General features: G+C 40.9%; 1 protein-coding gene across 1 annotated transcript; it reads left to right on the top strand.

Moving 5' to 3' along the window:
• The first annotated feature begins 649 nt into the window (after positions 1-649).
• Positions 650-16802, top strand: gucy1b2 (guanylate cyclase 1, soluble, beta 2). Its single transcript, XM_008279815.1, is given in 16 exon segments — positions 650-717; positions 812-906; positions 1948-2108; positions 2720-2819; positions 3517-3695; positions 3918-4014; positions 5319-5422; positions 5580-5681; positions 6457-6547; positions 7097-7293; positions 9554-9677; positions 10339-10487; positions 11008-11154; positions 12051-12209; positions 14094-14271; positions 16603-16802. Coding segments are annotated over 15 exon segments (2055 nt in total). The 5' UTR covers positions 650-717; positions 812-839.
• The last annotated feature ends 274 nt before the right edge of the window (positions 16803-17076 follow it).

Genomic DNA, 17076 nt, shown 5'->3' with positions numbered 1-17076 from the left:
AATTATCTTATATACACGTTGAAGTATTGCAGTTCTTTGAGGTTATTCTAATTCTAAGAGAGTATAACGATGTTGCAATGCTATAAATCATACAATGAATTTTGCTGATTATTTATTGGGCTGCAAGGTGGAGTGGTGGTTAGCACTGTTGCCTCGCAGCAAGAAGGTCGCTGGTTCGCATCCCGGTGGAGATATGCTTGAATGTGCTTGGTTGTCTGTCTCTAAGTGGCGACTTGTCCAGGGTGTCCCCTGCCTTTGCCCTGAGTCAGCTGGGATAGGCTCCAGCCCCCCCGCGATCCTAGTGAGGATTAAGCGGTGGATAGATGATTATTTATTTTGCAAAGATTTTACAATTTACATTTTTCAGACCTAAGAAACTATTTGGTATTTAGAGAGTGAATGCATGTTAATGTTTTGATTGTAGCTGTAATGTTTGATATGGTTCATAATTATTGTAGCATTATTCAATTTTGACTGTCCGCAAGTTGTAAAGCTTTTGTAATGCATTTTGTTTAACTTTATGTGAGGGTTAGTAAAGGATCTAAATTCCCTCAAGACCATTCATTGAAGGCCATGTGTGTCTATATGCTCATTGAACTGAACTAACGAGCTGACCAGATAAACTGTTTGTGTTCTTCTGCAGTATGGGTTCATCAACAGCTGCCTCAAGTCTCTTGTCATAGAGAGATTTGGTCAGGAGACCTGGAACAAACTGAGGTTATTCATTGCAATGCCACTGTGGTTAAATGTTATGATTACAGTGATGTCGACAGCAACAGAAATTTCATAAAGATCGTTCTTTTTTGTAAAGTTCTCTACCAGGAGTCCAGGACACCTTCATGACGTACACGGTTTATGATGATGTTCTCACAGTCAGCCTGGTGCAGGAGGCCTGTTCACTGCTGGGTAAGAGATCAAACTTCTGCTTGTTTTTGCAGAAGCTCCATTATTACACCTGTGATTTGCAATCAGCCTAACTGCATAAACATGATTATAAAATGAGCAGCAGAATCTTCTCAGTCAGTTTTGGCCCCATGGACTATCTCTCTGCGTGGCTGCATCAGGGAAAAGAATTGGCAGAGGAACTGAAAAGCATTGCTGTGTGACTTCCTAAAGATGAGAAAAGGATGCAGGTAGATCAGATCAACTAAAAAGCACTTCTAACACAGATGCAGCAGCAATCAGGAGGTAGAGAATGAGCCATAGTAACACAAATCAGACCTTCCTGAAGGTGTTAAAAATGTCCCTGAAATTCAATGATTTCTTTTTTTCCTGCAGTAATATGTAAGACAGTGTTACATTAATACATAGTTTTATCTGTAATTTTATTTCTCTCATAATAATAATGGCAGCACTGAAAAAGCTGGCCTATCACGGTGCAGTTCACCTGTGTAAAGGGTGAATAGTTTCCACAACAGCAGCAAATCATTTATTTATACATGTGTTGATCATATTTGCAGGCATATCAGTAGATTATAGAGCACTGAGTCCCAGAGCGGTGGGTCCCTATTAAACATAACAAGAATTGTTTTTTCAGAGAATGTCAACATGCTACTGAGGTCTTCCCCAAGGTCTGATTATCTCGACCGCACATACTTTTGGGAATGTGCTCTAATTGAATATTTGCTTACCGCAAGTGCTGTAAAAAGACAAACAGGTGTGGACCGGGAGGTCTGGCTGCTTGATTAAGTGAGATCTCGTAGAGTCTGAGACATAAACAAACAAAATCTGTCAAAGATGTGTTTAGTCAGGAATGCATTCTAAGACCTTCCCAGTGGTCAGATTTTCTTGACTGCGTGGCTGTAATGGACTACTTGCTTGCTGCTAGTGCTGTGAAAAGACAAACAAGTGGACAGAGGAGGCCAGGCTTTGAAAGTTATGTATTTAATGCAGATATTATCAAATGCTATGTGGGAGTTTTCTTCTCTGTGTGTTCTGATGTTTCAGGTATCTCTGCTGATGCATTTCTTAAGCTTTTTGGAGAACATTTTTTTAATTTCTGCAAGCAAGCCGGCTATGACACCATGCTTAGGACACTGGGAGGGAATCTCGTTGAATTCATTGGAAACCTGGACGCTCTCCATAGTTACCTGGCACTCTCCTATCAGGTATGCGATTGTATTCATTGATATCATGATTGTTGATACACCTGCAAACTGCATAGCTTAAGCTGCGCAGAGTACCCATCCATCCATCCATCCATCCATCCATCCATCCATCCATTATCTATACACCACTTAATCCTCACTAGGGTTGCGGGGGGGCTGGAGTCTATCCCAGCTGACTTAAGGCGAAGGCAGAGGACACCCTGGACAGGTCACCAGTCTGTCACAGGGCTACACTTAGAGACAGACAACCAAGCACACTCACATTCACACCTACGGACGATTTAGAATCACCAATTAACCTCAACATGATTTTGGACTGTTTGTGAGGAAGAGAGTATACATGAAAATATTAAATCTACATGTTCATAGCTGAAAATAAAATGTGCACTCAGGTGTCAGTTGATGCTTACTTGAAAAATAATGTATGATAATGGGGATGAAGTTACGCATTTTGTCTTATCTCAGCAAACTATTTCAGTTCAGCATCTGTTTTCGACCAGCAGCAGCAATTTATAGTTTTTGCAAAAAAAATGTAAAAAGCTTTTTCTTATTGTTTGTATTGTGCTTTTTTTTATTTGAGCTGGATCTGAATCATACATCCTGTTTTGAAGGAAATGAATGCACCATCTTTTCGAGTGGAGATGACCGAGGATGGGAGGATGCTGCTTCACTACTACTCTGACCGGAAGGGCCTGTACCACATTGTACCTGGTAGAAGCAACCACACTGATTGACTTCCAGTGATTCTTTTTTAATCTTTGACTTTAACTATTAAGTTGCAAATATGGACTCATCAGAATGGTATAATATGATGAACAACAATTTTAAAAGGTAAAAGGCACAAGCCCTTATGTGTAAATATCCTTTTATCAGTACATGTTAGTGTAATAAATCATCTTTTTTCTTCCTGACAGACTCTTGGTTGATTTTTGCAGTGTGCTCTAGATCATTATCTTGCTGAAGTATTACTCTTCTACTGTTCTGCCATTCTTCAAAGGCAGATATCTGCCTTTTCCTTAAAATATCCCAAAGGTGTTCTGTTGGATTCAGGTCAGGCGACATGCTGGACCAGGTCATAGTTTTCACCTTTTTCTTCTTTGGAAACTTGATTGCAATTTTTTTTCTTTTTCCATTTGATTTTTCCCTAATTGTCTATTAAATGTCACTTAAAGATTATTTCATACTTTTAATCAAGTGCATCATTTCAGAATTGGTCATTTTCAATCAGCAGAAAACCTGCATACAAGCCTTCTACTATGACAAGCAATTTTGTCTGTAAACATTACATCAAACTCCTCAAAACTTGAAAAGGATCTGGAAGAATCTGAATGTGCATGTTCACTTGACCACACACTGGCATCCCACTAACTTCATTTTCTTTGTCTCCCATCTTCCCATCATGCTGCAGGTATCATGGAGGCAGTCGCCAGAGAGTTTTTTGATAGCAAAGTGAGCATGGAGGTGCTCAACCAATCTGAAGAAAGTGAGCGGACTGGGAAGAAGGAGCATGTTGTGTTTCTTGTCAAACAAACCAAGCAAACTAGCAAGACTAAAGACCAGGACAACCCCTGTCGCACAGGAGATGGTGTCAGTAGATATCCAGTAAGTTATGATAACGGTTCTCAACCTTTCTAGGAGTGCAGCCACCTTTCTGCAACAGGATGAAACAGGCAAACATGCCTTGTTCCTACAAGTTTTGGCTCTGTTTGCCCTATAGGTGTTTGACTACCCTCTCATGTGGTACTGTTGTTTTGTGGCTGTATGACTATGTGTGTTTTCTTGGCCCGCTTGGAGTGTGATTTTTCCCAGGAGGCGTTATACAGCAGACTGAGAGACAGGAGTGTGTCACTGGCTGGGAAAAGGAGTGGCTGGGACCTGATCAGAGCTGTGGTTCTCTCACAAAAAGGTTAGAGATGCTACACAAAGTTAATCAAGAAATAGCTCCAAAATTTAACTCAAACTAAAACCAAAACAAAGAGTAGAGGCGTCTTTGGAGACAGCCAGGCTCCGAGTTTCACCTCAAACTTAAGCTGATCACAAACAGAGTCCAGCTCTAAAAGGTCCAAATACAGACAGCTGCAGTATTTGGACACTTACTCGCACTTCATTGCGAAAGACACTACTGTTAAGTCATGCAAAATATACGTCAAAGACAAATTTCTCTAAAATGACAAAACAACAGAATTCCAGTTCCAAATGTAGGGAAAAAGTGGCTTCACTTAGTTTGACAGTTCCAGTGTTTTAGTATTTAGTTCTAGCTTGCAGAGCTCCTTTACAACATCTGGGAATAGACTCAACCTTTTAGTTTATCCACAACTAAAAAAAAAAATCATCGGCATGCTGAAATTTGTTCTCCCTGGATTCCCATATGTGGCTATGAGATGTAGTTCAGGGCCATTCTAAGATTCAAAGATTTTATCCTGAGCAAAATAACGTTTCAACAGGCAGCTGGTATACGTCGGATCATTATCCTGCTCAAAGATCCACATTAAGACTTCAGAGTTCATGATTCCATCAGTCCATCTGTGGTATCTTTAGTACAGTCTGGCTGGAATTCTTTCTCCAAATAAACGGTTATTCTGGTTGATCCCTGAAGCCATTCCTGCTGCTGTTTCCCACCTTCTTTTTCCACCCACAGTTATGTGACCTGCCTCTGTGCCGACTGTTTTCAATCGCAACTTGTCTATTTTTGAACTTTTTGAAGAAAAACCCCACTGTGGAGGGAGGCTGAAGACTGAGTTTCTTGCTGACACCACTTTTATTTGCCTTTTTCATTTGTGCAGTTCCTTTTAACCAACCAGTTCTAAAATAATATATATTAGTCAATCACCCTGAAGGTGTCCTTAGCGTGGGTGCTACATTAATGATGAGCGCGTTCCTTTAACTTTGACACGCAGAACTTTTTATATCTCAGGAGCCACAGTTTATGAAATAACCTTAAAAACCTCAAGGAAGTTTGCTGACAGTTTAGCTATTCAAATACTTTTGAGGCCAGGCTAAACACACTTTTTTTTTAAGGTAGATAAAAGATAAGATTTTCTTCAGATAAAAGACACCGTGGTGGAGTAAAGTATTTAAACTGTTACATGAGTCTGCTGAAGAACGGATGCTGTAGCACAACCACAAGGCAACACTGCTGGATCATTTACTATGATTTAAGAGAAACTTATACAATTCTAAAGCAATGAGTGTCCTTAATATACTTCCCAGGTTGCCCCCAGAGTGCCTTCACTCCATGTTACCCAGACAAGCTGTGGATGGAAGAGAAAGTTTTCTGCGATGCTTTTCCTTTCCACATTGTCTTTGATGAAGACGTAAGGCTTCATGTGTTTCCGTGCTTCAGTAGCTTCATGAGAATGTGGAATGTTGCTTCTTTAATTCACCGGCACAGTTCAAATATGGGAAATCTTAATGCATTGTGTTTAAGCCACCTTTCTGTGTTCCTGCTCGCTGTCCTGGGCTGTGGATCAGCTGAAGGTAAAGCAGACAGGAGTGAACATACAGAAGTTTGTTCCGGGTCTGAAGGCTCGAGGTGCTACATTGGACAAATACTTCATCATTATACACCCACAGGTAAAACACAGATACAGAGCCAAGAGTTGGTAGAATACAGTAAAATACACCAATGGAGAAAAACACAGTAGCACAGAATGGAGTCACAGCTGTTAGGGTTGTCCAGGGCTCCCCTGTGTGGCCCTGAGCGTACTAGAGCACCAACAAGTCTTTAAGCAAGTGTCCTTCCATGAAGACAGTGTTTGCATACACACAGCGATGAATTTTATGAATTTTATGAATTTCTTATTCCCTAATGTATCTTAAAATATTGACCATACATAGATGTGACAAGCACGTGTTTAATTATGGACACAATAGGTGTGTCCCATAGTGCTGCTTCAGTTGCTTAGCAACCTGCGAAATTTTATCAACAGGACAAGGATAAGACGATGTTGTAATTTGACCTATTTTTTTTAATTTAAATGGATCCTGAAAATTATGCTTTAAAAAAGGAAAAATACATTTATGTATATATATATATATATATCATTTATTTCTCTACACCTCCTGATTACTGCTGTCAGATTTTTAGTTGGTCACCAATCTTCCTGTATTCTTTCCATCTTTGTAAAATCTCCCAGTCAGATCATTTTAGTCGTTCTGACAAGTCTTTTCCATATGGAGCCATGATGTTTACATACAGACACAACCCATACATCCCAAACTGAGAAAATGCCTGTGTTCCTAACCAATATTTTTGAATTACCTTGCTTGTGGTTAATGCAAAAAAACCCCAAAAAACTATTGTGCACTGTGACTCCAGTATTGCACGGCCTGTACCTCTGTCCTCCAGGTGACTTTGACCATTGAAAGCATCAGGAAATTCATCAACAGTCAATTTGTCTTGAAGAGCTACAGAGACACGCACACGCTCAAACTAAGAGGTGGGTTCTGATAGCATCACACATCTTATGAACACACCAACACCCACCGTGCAGCTGAAAAAAACTGAACTTGTAAAATCAACTTCATCTTAGTAGAAGTACTTTTAGAGAAAGGCCTCGTTAATAAAAAAAAAAAAGAACAAAAAAAGAATGATTAAAAAAAGCTTAATTAGTGCAGAATTTTTCAAAAACACTTCTGTGAATGAACAAATTACCTGCAGGATTTGCCTGATTGCGAGTAGGTCGTGCCTTAGGGGGTCCTCTGAACTACGTCTGACTTCTCTCAGGCTGAAGAGCTACTTGTTGCCTTTTGAATCACTCGCACACCAAACACCTCCTAAAGTCCTGAGGTGAACCCAACTTGTGTTTACGCTCAACATGGTGAGATAGAAAGAGCTCATTGGCTTTATTTGTAGACAAGAAATAAAAGCAGAAAAAATGAAAATGAGCTGAGCCGTGGATAACCAAGAGGAGGGTCAGGAACCACAAAAAAAAAAGATTTGAAATGCATTCTGTTTATAGCTTCACCTGTGTTCGATTTATCTGCAGGTCAGATGCTGTGGATGGAGTCCCTTGGCTGCATGTTGTACCTGTGTTCTCCAAAGCTACGAAACCTCCAGGAGCTTCAGGATGTTGGCCTTCACCTGGCCGACCTTGCTCAGCATGATGTCACCAGAGACCTGGTTCTTCTCAACCAGCAACGTCTAGCTGAGATGGAGCTCACCAACCAGCTGGAGAGGAAAAAAGTAGGACAACAGCTTCCACTTCATTCTGTAGTGGTCACAGTAGCAGGCCAGTTCATGATAAATACAGCTCAGTGGGAATGATGGTGTTTGTTTAGATCTGGAATAAATCATTGCACCTTAAATATGAGAAATATATTATCCACCTCCCTGCTGAGTTAGTGTCAGTTCAGCAAACCTGTATGGAAGCCAACCAACCATGTAAAATGTACTACCGGCCTACTTTTGTTGGAGTTATTTTACTTGTAAGACTCACATTTTAATGCATTTGTGTGTCACCCGTGGTGTGAAAACATCTCAGTTCCACATAGTGGGAGAAAGGAAAAGTGTGTGTTCGGCTAGGAAACCCAAGTGCTCCACTGAGTGCTGTGTTGCTGGGCTGCTAAAAGTGCTGTCAGGCGAACACTCAGACCTGACAGCAGTACAGGAGGTTGGACCACTGTCTGGTTCATACATAGTTTAACTGACTTCACTGACAGAACAGTCAGACTTGAGCGCATCAGAGCAGCCAACGGACATGAGTTGTTCTGTCGTGACTCTCGCTGTCTTTTGTCCTGCTGGCCTTCACCTCCATCACCCTTCTGTCACAGTTAGCCTGTAGTTAGATCCTTTTGAGACAAGACTCACGCTGTGAAGTCGAACTCATGCACTGCTGTTGCTGCTGCTTGTCCATGTGTCAGGTTCAGTACCACAAACCTACGGCCAGCAGGGGGCGACTCATCTGGTTGCAAAACGAAATCAGATGGTTTAGAATTCTTACCCTACTTTTCCCTTAATTTATTACTTCAGTGAACATTTTCCTAATGAGTTTATGGTCTCACTCACTGGTTTTGAGTCTCCTTCAATACAGCATGTTGTACATTTTGTGAATTATGGTCCCATTCTGACTAAAATACAGAATAAAGCAGGGGATGCTTTAGGACGTGGTTACCTTGTAATCGACAGGTCTCTATTTTATTGCCACACATAGCTTTGTCAACTTCTCACTATGATCCACCACTTGTTTGTTACATCAGAAATGGATAGCGACTGCCAAATTCCAAACTCAAGGCTCTAAAACAATAGTCCACAAACAAATGGGGGACTTCACGGTGGCTCTTTTATGTTTTTTTACATGGATCTGATGACTTGACTCAGGGACTTTTAGGATACAGCCTCATACATTTTAGAAACCACAGTCGCTGTTTTTTGTCAGTTGCCTAAAGTTGTCCAAAGAAACCATCCTTAATCTGACTGACAGGTGTGCAGAACTGCAGAGGCTTGATATATTAGCTTTGATTATACTCCAATGCATAAGTGCACATTGACAGCTGCAGACACCATGGATGCATATGTGTTGTTTTTATACTTCTTTTGTAGTCTGTGAAAGTGTACTTTTAACTCCATTGCATACCTATACAGTAGGTTTTATATATGTTTTCTGTACATACCGGTTACTACCAAGCATGCACACGATCACCTGTATACTGCAGTCGTTGCATGGACTGTGGATGCAAATTTTGCACTGCATGCAAACGTGTGGAGGTGTCTGTGAAGACTCTCGCAGACTTAGTCTAAGTCTTGTGCACCCTCACAGACCTTTGTGGACACCAAGAGCAGAGCACCAGCATTTGCAGGTCACAACATCTCAGCTGTCCTATAGGCAACGTGCTGACATTTTACACTGCTTGAAGGCTTTTTGTTGGATCCACTTGTTGCTGACTTTTTCCCAATAAAATATTCATATATACAGCTTTGTGCAGTGGATGTATTATTATGCTGTATAGCCTTTATTTAACCGAGTACCTGATTGAAATGAAAATGAGACCTAACTATAGCAGAAAGGAAGACAAACAAACCTGGCGATGCAACATAAAAGGACTTATACTTACAGCAAAACATATCCAGAGAAACAAGGCCAGAGAGAATCGCAGACATCTCTAGTGATGAATTTCGATGTTAGTCTGAAGTCTGACTACATCTAAGCAAAAAATCTTTGTGAACTTTGAAAAGCAGCACTTGAAAGTGACTTCTTTTACTTTCAAATAAAATAACTTGTCTATAGAATAGTATTTCTGAACAAAAGGATGAGTGTAATGTTTTCCAATTAAGCTATCTCTAGATATAAACGCTAGAAACTAGAATAAGTTATGAAACTCAAAATTAATTGTTTGAAACACATCTTGAAAATCTGACGACATAGCACAAAAGATTAGAAGTGAGACTATTTCTTTGAAACTAGTTCACTCCAAGGTCTTCTTTGTGTGTGTGTGTGAGTGCGTAGGAGGAACTAAGGATCCTGTCGCAGCATCTGGAGGCTGAAAAAGAGAAGACGGAGACTCTGCTGTACGCCATGCTTCCACGTCACATAGCTAATCAGCTTAAAGATGGGAAGAGTGTCGAGGCAGGTCTGTCTGTTTACCTACCCGGCTGTCTATGTCTTCATATCTGCCTGTGGATCTGTCAAGGTGCAGTGTGGATTCCAGACGTCCAGGTCATGGTAATCCTAAGTGTTCCAGTAGAATGCAGCCGGACTTCTCTTTTTTGTTTTTAAAGTTGTTTCAGCTCTCACCCAAGCAGCTTCATCAGTTCTCACTGACTGCCAGGTATTTATTTTTTACCTCTACATCACATGGCTCATGGCCCAACAATGACCCAAGAGTCATATTTAGAAAGTACATAAAACTTGTGGCTTTCCTAGTTGGACCTTCATTAAGTCAGAAAAGAGATCCAGAAAAAAAATATCACAACCTGAAACAGAGAAGAGAAGAAGAAACAATGGAACAACACAGTCTTCCCAAATACAGGTAAGGTAAACACATCATCCCTTCAGACCCAGACACAACTTAGCAGGTACTTATAACACAGTCCTGGGATCCCTTCCTAGACAGTTTCACAACCTTTCACACACGAGTTGTCAACAGGCCATGACCATGTGATGTGGGGGTGGGAATACACAGCTGGGACTCCTCATCAGTCAGTTGGGACTGAGAAAGGCTCTTGGAGGAGGGTTATCATAATGTGTTCAAGAACAAACTTAGGATCTCTCAAAGTGTGTGTCTCTTTCAGGGGAGTTCGAGGTCTGCACTATTTTGTTCAGCGATGTGGTAACCTTCACAAACATCTGCGCTGCCTGTGAACCCATCCACATAGTTCACATGCTCAACTCCATGTACTCCAGGTTTGACAGGCTCACCAACATACATGACATCTACAAGGTACTGCCATTTGTTAGCTCCACAACATGTTCGCTCCTCCTGCTGTATTTAGCTTCACATTCACAATCTTTAGGAGGTGATAACATAATTCACGCCCACTTTACTACAAATTTACAAATCTGATTTTCTGTAATTGAGCCGCAAAAATCCAAGTTTTGATTAATAAACGAGATTCAGTGGTATTTAATTAAATATGAATCTAGCATTAAACATGCTTTTTGAATCTGAAACAGCTCAGATTCATTAGTGTCACATCCAAGTGAGTTTAGCTATTTGATGAACTTGTGATCAGTTTTGAAATGAATCTGACGATCAAACCCAAACCTAATGATGTTGATTTAGAAATGTACTGTGGTTGTATTCGAATTACCTCCCTGTTGTGTGTTTAATTCCGTGAGATGCAACATTCTCTACATAGTAGACTGACGTTTACCACAACGTGTTTAACAGGATAATTGTAAATTTGGGTTTTGCATCGTTTAATCAATGTCTGAAGTGCGTTGTGGTTAATTGTTTAAAGGTTGAGACTATTGGGGATGCATACATGGTGGTTGGCGGTGTTCCAGTCCCTACAGAGACTCATGCTCACCGAGTGGCAAACTTTGCTCTGGGTATGAGGATTGCTGCCAGAGAAGTCACCAACCCTGTCACAGGCAAACCCATACAGGTGAGAACTGATTACCACTGGCCAAGAAAGGACATCTGGTTCCTTCTTAACAATATATGTCGAAGGATTTTCACTTAGGTCTTCATTCACTGATGTTTTCTGGTTAAAGACGACACTTAACGACCACTTAAAGACGACTAAGTTTGTTCAACAAGTTTTTTTCGTGCTTAAAGCAAAACATTTACAGTTGTTCAAACCTCCAGTAAATCCTATTTGAGACAACATAAAAAGATGACTTAAACCAACAAACTTCTACTGATATGTTGAGTTGCAAAAGCATGTAAGTTACAGTTGTTTAAATTAAACATCTTGTTGAATTAATTAGTAATATTTACTTGTGCAAATATAATAAAAGTTAGCTCAACAAAGCATCCTATTGAATTATCCTTTTAAGGAAGTCAGGTTACGTTTTCAGGTAGAGCACATCTTACCTAAAATGCTAAACTCATTTTTAAATTTGAACTGTTTAATTTACTTGTACAGTATGTTAAGTTGAGCTTCCTCTCGGCATGTTTTTGCCGGACGGAGGTCATTAAAACCGTCACCATGCTTTTGCACTACCTCATGCATCCACAACAGTTAAAATTCTAACAAGACACAACTGAAATAACAATCACAAAACTATACATTTAAAAATTTGGATTTGAACGCTAGCATTCTTTGCGTGTGCCAGCATGGAACTGCCCGTAGTCTCAGCGAATGCCTCCTCAGGTCGCTTCCTGCTTCCTGAAATTACAATCAACTGAACTGGAAAATGTAAAATCAGAAGCCCAGTTCCTCGACTACTTGATTTGATTCACTTCACACTCTCAGTTGGGTTTATGTGACTATTCAGACCACCATTGTGTTCATTTACTCACACATATGTGCTGGCATGGTGCGTGTCTGTGTTTCAGATCCGTGTGGGTCTGCACACCGGCCCAGTGTTAGCTGGGGTGGTGGGGCAGAAGATGCCTCGCTACTGCCTGTTTGGAGACACTGTTAACACTGCCTCCAGGATGGAGAGTCATGGAGTCCCTGACCACATTCACCTCAGCTCTTCCACATACAGGTAAGTGTGCATGCACATGTAACCCGACTAGACAGCTGTTGAGCATGCAATCTGACTGGTCCGTGGTCTGAGGCAGCTAAATGGCCGTAATAATAATTTACAATATGATAGATTCAGGGCTGCAGGGTGGTGCAGTTGGTTAGCACTGTTGCCTCGCAGCAAGAAGGTCGCCGGTTCGCGTCCCGGTGGGGGCACTGGAATCTTTCTGCGTGGAGTTTGCATGTTCTCCCCGTGCAGCGTGGGTTCTCTCCGGGTTCTCCTGCTTCCTCCCACACAGTCCAAAAACATGTTGAGGTTAATTGGTGATTCTAAATTGTCCATAGGTGTGAATGTGAGTGTGCTTGGTTGTCTGTCTCTAAGTGTAGCCCTGTGATAGGCTGGCGACCTGTCCAGGGTGTCCCCTGCCTTCGCCCTAAGTCAGCTGAGATAGACTCCAGCTCCCCGCGACCGTAATGAGGATTAAGCGGTGTATAGATAGTGGATGGATGGATGATAGATTCAAGCACTAGACTGGTCATTGCAGGAGACTGAGTGGTAGTGGTGTTCTTGGTGTTGTGGGTTCCCTCTTGCAGATGATGATGAATGTTTTAGCACATGGGTAATGTAGAGCTATTGGTTACTTCATTGTATTTGTATTTGTCAAATACAGAGTTATATACAATATACACCTTGCAGTGAAACCTGTCCAGGCTCCTTATAGATTCATAGTCCACTGAGTTTCTGAGGTGTTGTGTAGGTTATCTGTGGTCTCTCTGTGTGCTTTAACTTCCATATTGCATGAAACATCATAAAGAGCAGCATCATATAAGATTGCTGCCAGCTATAAATCAGCATAACAGGCTTTCCTGCTGGTCGTGCCCCCTTCAAACTACACAAATTAACAAATTGTCAGCAACATTACATGGATGGACTTCACCATCAACCATACAACATTTACTCTTTGAATAAAAAGCTTCATAATGCAACATCCGACTAACAAAGTGAAGCTTGCTCCAATAAAAAAAAGACTTTGTTTGTTTACGAAGCATCATGTTGATGACCCAGTACCTAAACCGGTTTGCTCTTAGATAAAGGTAGAGTTTGCTATCATGCTCTGAGGTTGTAAAGTTAGAAGAGAACCACTGATTTCTAGAACCAAAGCAGCGTTGATCTTGTGAGGGTGTGTTTGTCTATGTTATTGCATGAATTCAGGACAAATGAAGCAGAAATCTAACATGCATTAAGTGGTGATAATCTTTGATTAAGAAATGAAGCAATAATATTATCATTTGAAGAGTTATGGGCGGCTGTGGCTCAGGTGGTAGAGCGAGTTGTCCTCCAATCGCAAGGTTGGCGGTTTGATCCCCCGCCCCTCCACAGTGGAAGTGTCCTCGGGCAAGACACAGAACCCGAAGTTGCTCCCAATGGCAGGCAGCACCTTGCATGAATGGCACCACTGGATGAATATGTGTGTGAATGGGTGAATGAGAAACACATTGTAAAGCGCTATATAAGTGCCAACCATTCTTAGAAATGCATCTAGTGACGATCGAGAGGCGGATGAATTATAGCTTTTAACACTTTGACAACATCCAGCGATGCCATGTGGTTTAACTCATGCTCCATCTGTCTTTGAGCAGCTCGCACACACGTATACATTTTTAGAAGGAAAATCTAATATCGGAAGCTTTTGTGAAGATAATCGCTATGACATCCTGCCACAAACTCAGCTGCTGCTCATTTACTTAAACTGACTAAATCCCTCTTTTTTTGTACAAGTCAGCTGCTGCACACAGATACAAATCTTGCTGCTCATATGTGCATCCAGTACAGGGAGGTAGGAGTGATCAGCATTCTTCAGTTGCCCCAATTCTCTGTGTGTTCCCCACTGGGTCCCATTTTCAGTGAGCTGAAGGATGCAGGGTTCAACATAGAAGAGCGAGGGCAGATCGAGGTGAAGGGTAAAGGCCAGATGACCACCTACTTCCTGTTCGGAAACCTGCTGCTATCAGAAGACAGCATCATGGGAAGAGAGGCTGGAGGGAGCTCTCTTTACAGGGAGGAGCTTTGTGGCCAGAGCAACAAAGGTAAAATACAAATATATTCTAAAAAAATAAAATGTCGAGTATCTTTTAGGTGACCAGGATAGCATGGTGCAACTTTGCCTGAAACGTTATAGTTCACAATTCTCAAGGGAACATTGTGTGTCCTTGCAGAAATTAAGCAGCGTATTCTAAAAATAAATTTCAAACCATCCTGTGGCAGATGCTTAATAGCTGTGTAACTTTATACAGCAGTGTCTAGTTTATCTCCAAATTAAACAACTGTGTTACTGTAGATGGCTTGACGGGTTTTTACAGACATTGCTTGTGTGCTTCTCCCAACAATGTGACAAGAAACCTCCACGATTAGGTGTTCGCTTTTGCACATTTTTATGAAACAACCCTGAAATAGGTCCCCAACCAATAGAATGCAACATCTTCTTGCGTTGACCCTGTCTCTCCCTCCAGGCCTTATTGTAAGAAAGTAAGTAAAGTTTATTTATATGGCACCTTAATGCTCTGTTTTCTTGTAGGACTTGTGGAGTTTATACATATACCAGTGTTACCATAATACCTAGATAACAGCTCCCCAGCACACTGGCTTCTCGTCGCCTTGCTAGAGTAGAAAATGAGGTCAATTAGATTTCTAACAGCCCCCCTTATGGGCGGTTACTGTTTAACTGGGTTCAGCAGATCACACATCATAATTAACACTTGAAAGCCATATTATAAAGAACGTACTCCCATGCTGCAAACATGCCCCTACCAATTAAATTTGAAGAAAGAAAACACTTACCTGAGGTCCTTGATTTGGGTGATTCATGCTGGCAGTGATCTGCTGAACCCGGTTAAACACTAATTATGGGATGGTAGAGGAAGCAAAGTGAGAGCGTCAGCAGGGAGGGAGTGATGATTTCATTGGTCACCATCGTATTTGGCATTCTGTTCATTGGTGAATCCTGACAAGATTGTTTCACAAATGCCTGGAGCAGAAGTTTTGCGAGTGCATAGAAGCAGTTTAAGCAGGAAGAGATGCCTCAAAATGAAGGCGTTTGTGCAGTAACAGTAGATTTACACAGTTCTGAGACAAGAAAATGGCTCTCTATTTAGATAACACTCTTTTTAAAGATAAGAAAACAATTCCATATGTACAACATGATTTAGTTCCAGCTGTAGCTGCTGGCATGTTGAATTCATTTCAAAAACGTTAAACTTGACGTATTATTAAAGCAAACATTTATCAACCTACTGGACGGTGACACATCTTTGTTTTTAAAAGAAGAAAACCGTCTAGAATATATATATCTGTTCTCCCAGGGACGCCTCGAATAAAAGATTCAAATGTACCTAACAAAGACATGAAAGAACTGTCAGACTTAAATTAATCAAGAGTATGACTGTAAATTCAAGCCACAGCTTCAAAGGGACGTTTAAATACAAATGGTATCTATCTGACCAAGATGGAAAGCTAGTCCGAATAACTATCAGAAACTAACAGTAAACGTCAACACTTTTATCCATTACATTTGGACAAATAAAAAGTAATTATGGCCAAAGAACTTGTGTATGGTTTCCTAAATCTGCATGTTGTATCAAACATCATAACTCCCGCTGGTTCTGTGTTCCCTCAAGATTTTTTAATAAACTGCACAATTTTGATTACTTGTTGTGTTCAGGTAAAGCACCTTCATTTGCATTCGACTGGATGTCATTTTTTAAATGACGGTTTCATTTCTTGCACTGAAAGTATCTGTGTCTCCAAGTGATGAGCTCCTGAAACACTCCCAAATCAGGTAGCCCGTTGTGTTTCTATGACAACTGGCATCAGCGGCTTGTCCAGCAGCATAAACTGCACATTAAACACAGGCTTTATATAGTCATCTTGATATTCATTGGTTTTGTCTTTCGTCTGAATATGTTTTGAAAAGTGCAATGTAATAAATGCAGAGTGAATGCCAGTTTTCTTTTTGTAATGTGGGGAAATGTACACTAAATGAACAACAGGTATAGAAAATCTTACAACACCCTTCCCCACTGCACCCCAGAGTGCCATTAACCCACTTTGGAAGCGAGCAGGCATTGGTGGTCGTAGTATTAGTAAAAGGATGCATTTAGTAGTAACGTTTCTTCAGGATCCAATAACTTAAAGCAATTTAAATAAACAAGTGTTTGCATATCTGGATCAGCATTCTGACAGCCTGTGGAATGAAGCTGTTGATCATTCTGGAGGTCCTTTAATATGGTTTGTAGTGTATGTTTATTGGTTGAGAATAAACACAAGCACCTAACTTGTTGTGTTGCTAGTAGATGACAGGATTTCCATGCAGGTAGTTCGGTTCATTAAATAATAAAACATAGCATTTCTCTTTCTTTCAGCGTCTGACAAAGAGTCCAATTTGAAAGCTGAGGCTGAGCAGAGACACACATCCTCAGGAGGCGTCATTGCTCCGGACAACACTGGCTTGGATGCAATAACCCCGTTTGCCTGGGATATCACCCCCCCATATGACACCAATGAGAGCAGTTACGAGCAACCTGCACGCAATTTCAACAGCAAACTTTGCGTGTTGCTGTAACTGAGGACTCCTGCTGCCTTACACAAGTCATTGAAGTTTTATAGACAAGGTTCTGCCACCTCTAACAACACGACAAAAAGAGAGGAGACACAGTGAGGTTAGTTACAGTCCAAGTCCGAACCACACTTACGCTGTGTTTTAGGTAAAATTCACAAAACCTGTAGGTTAGAGTTAGGGTTAATTTGTCAAATTAGTGCTATAATGCAGAGGCACATAATAAATTAATAAAATATGTACAGACTGAGTTGAGAGTCATGTTGTCATTGGATGATGT

This window comes from Stegastes partitus, unplaced genomic scaffold, assembly GCF_000690725.1.
Source record: "Stegastes partitus isolate 25-593 unplaced genomic scaffold, Stegastes_partitus-1.0.2 Scaffold170, whole genome shotgun sequence".
Lineage (NCBI taxonomy): Eukaryota > Metazoa > Chordata > Actinopteri > Pomacentridae > Stegastes > Stegastes partitus.
The sequence above is the reverse complement of the archived record's forward strand: the minus strand, read 5'-3'. Positions and strand labels throughout refer to the sequence as shown.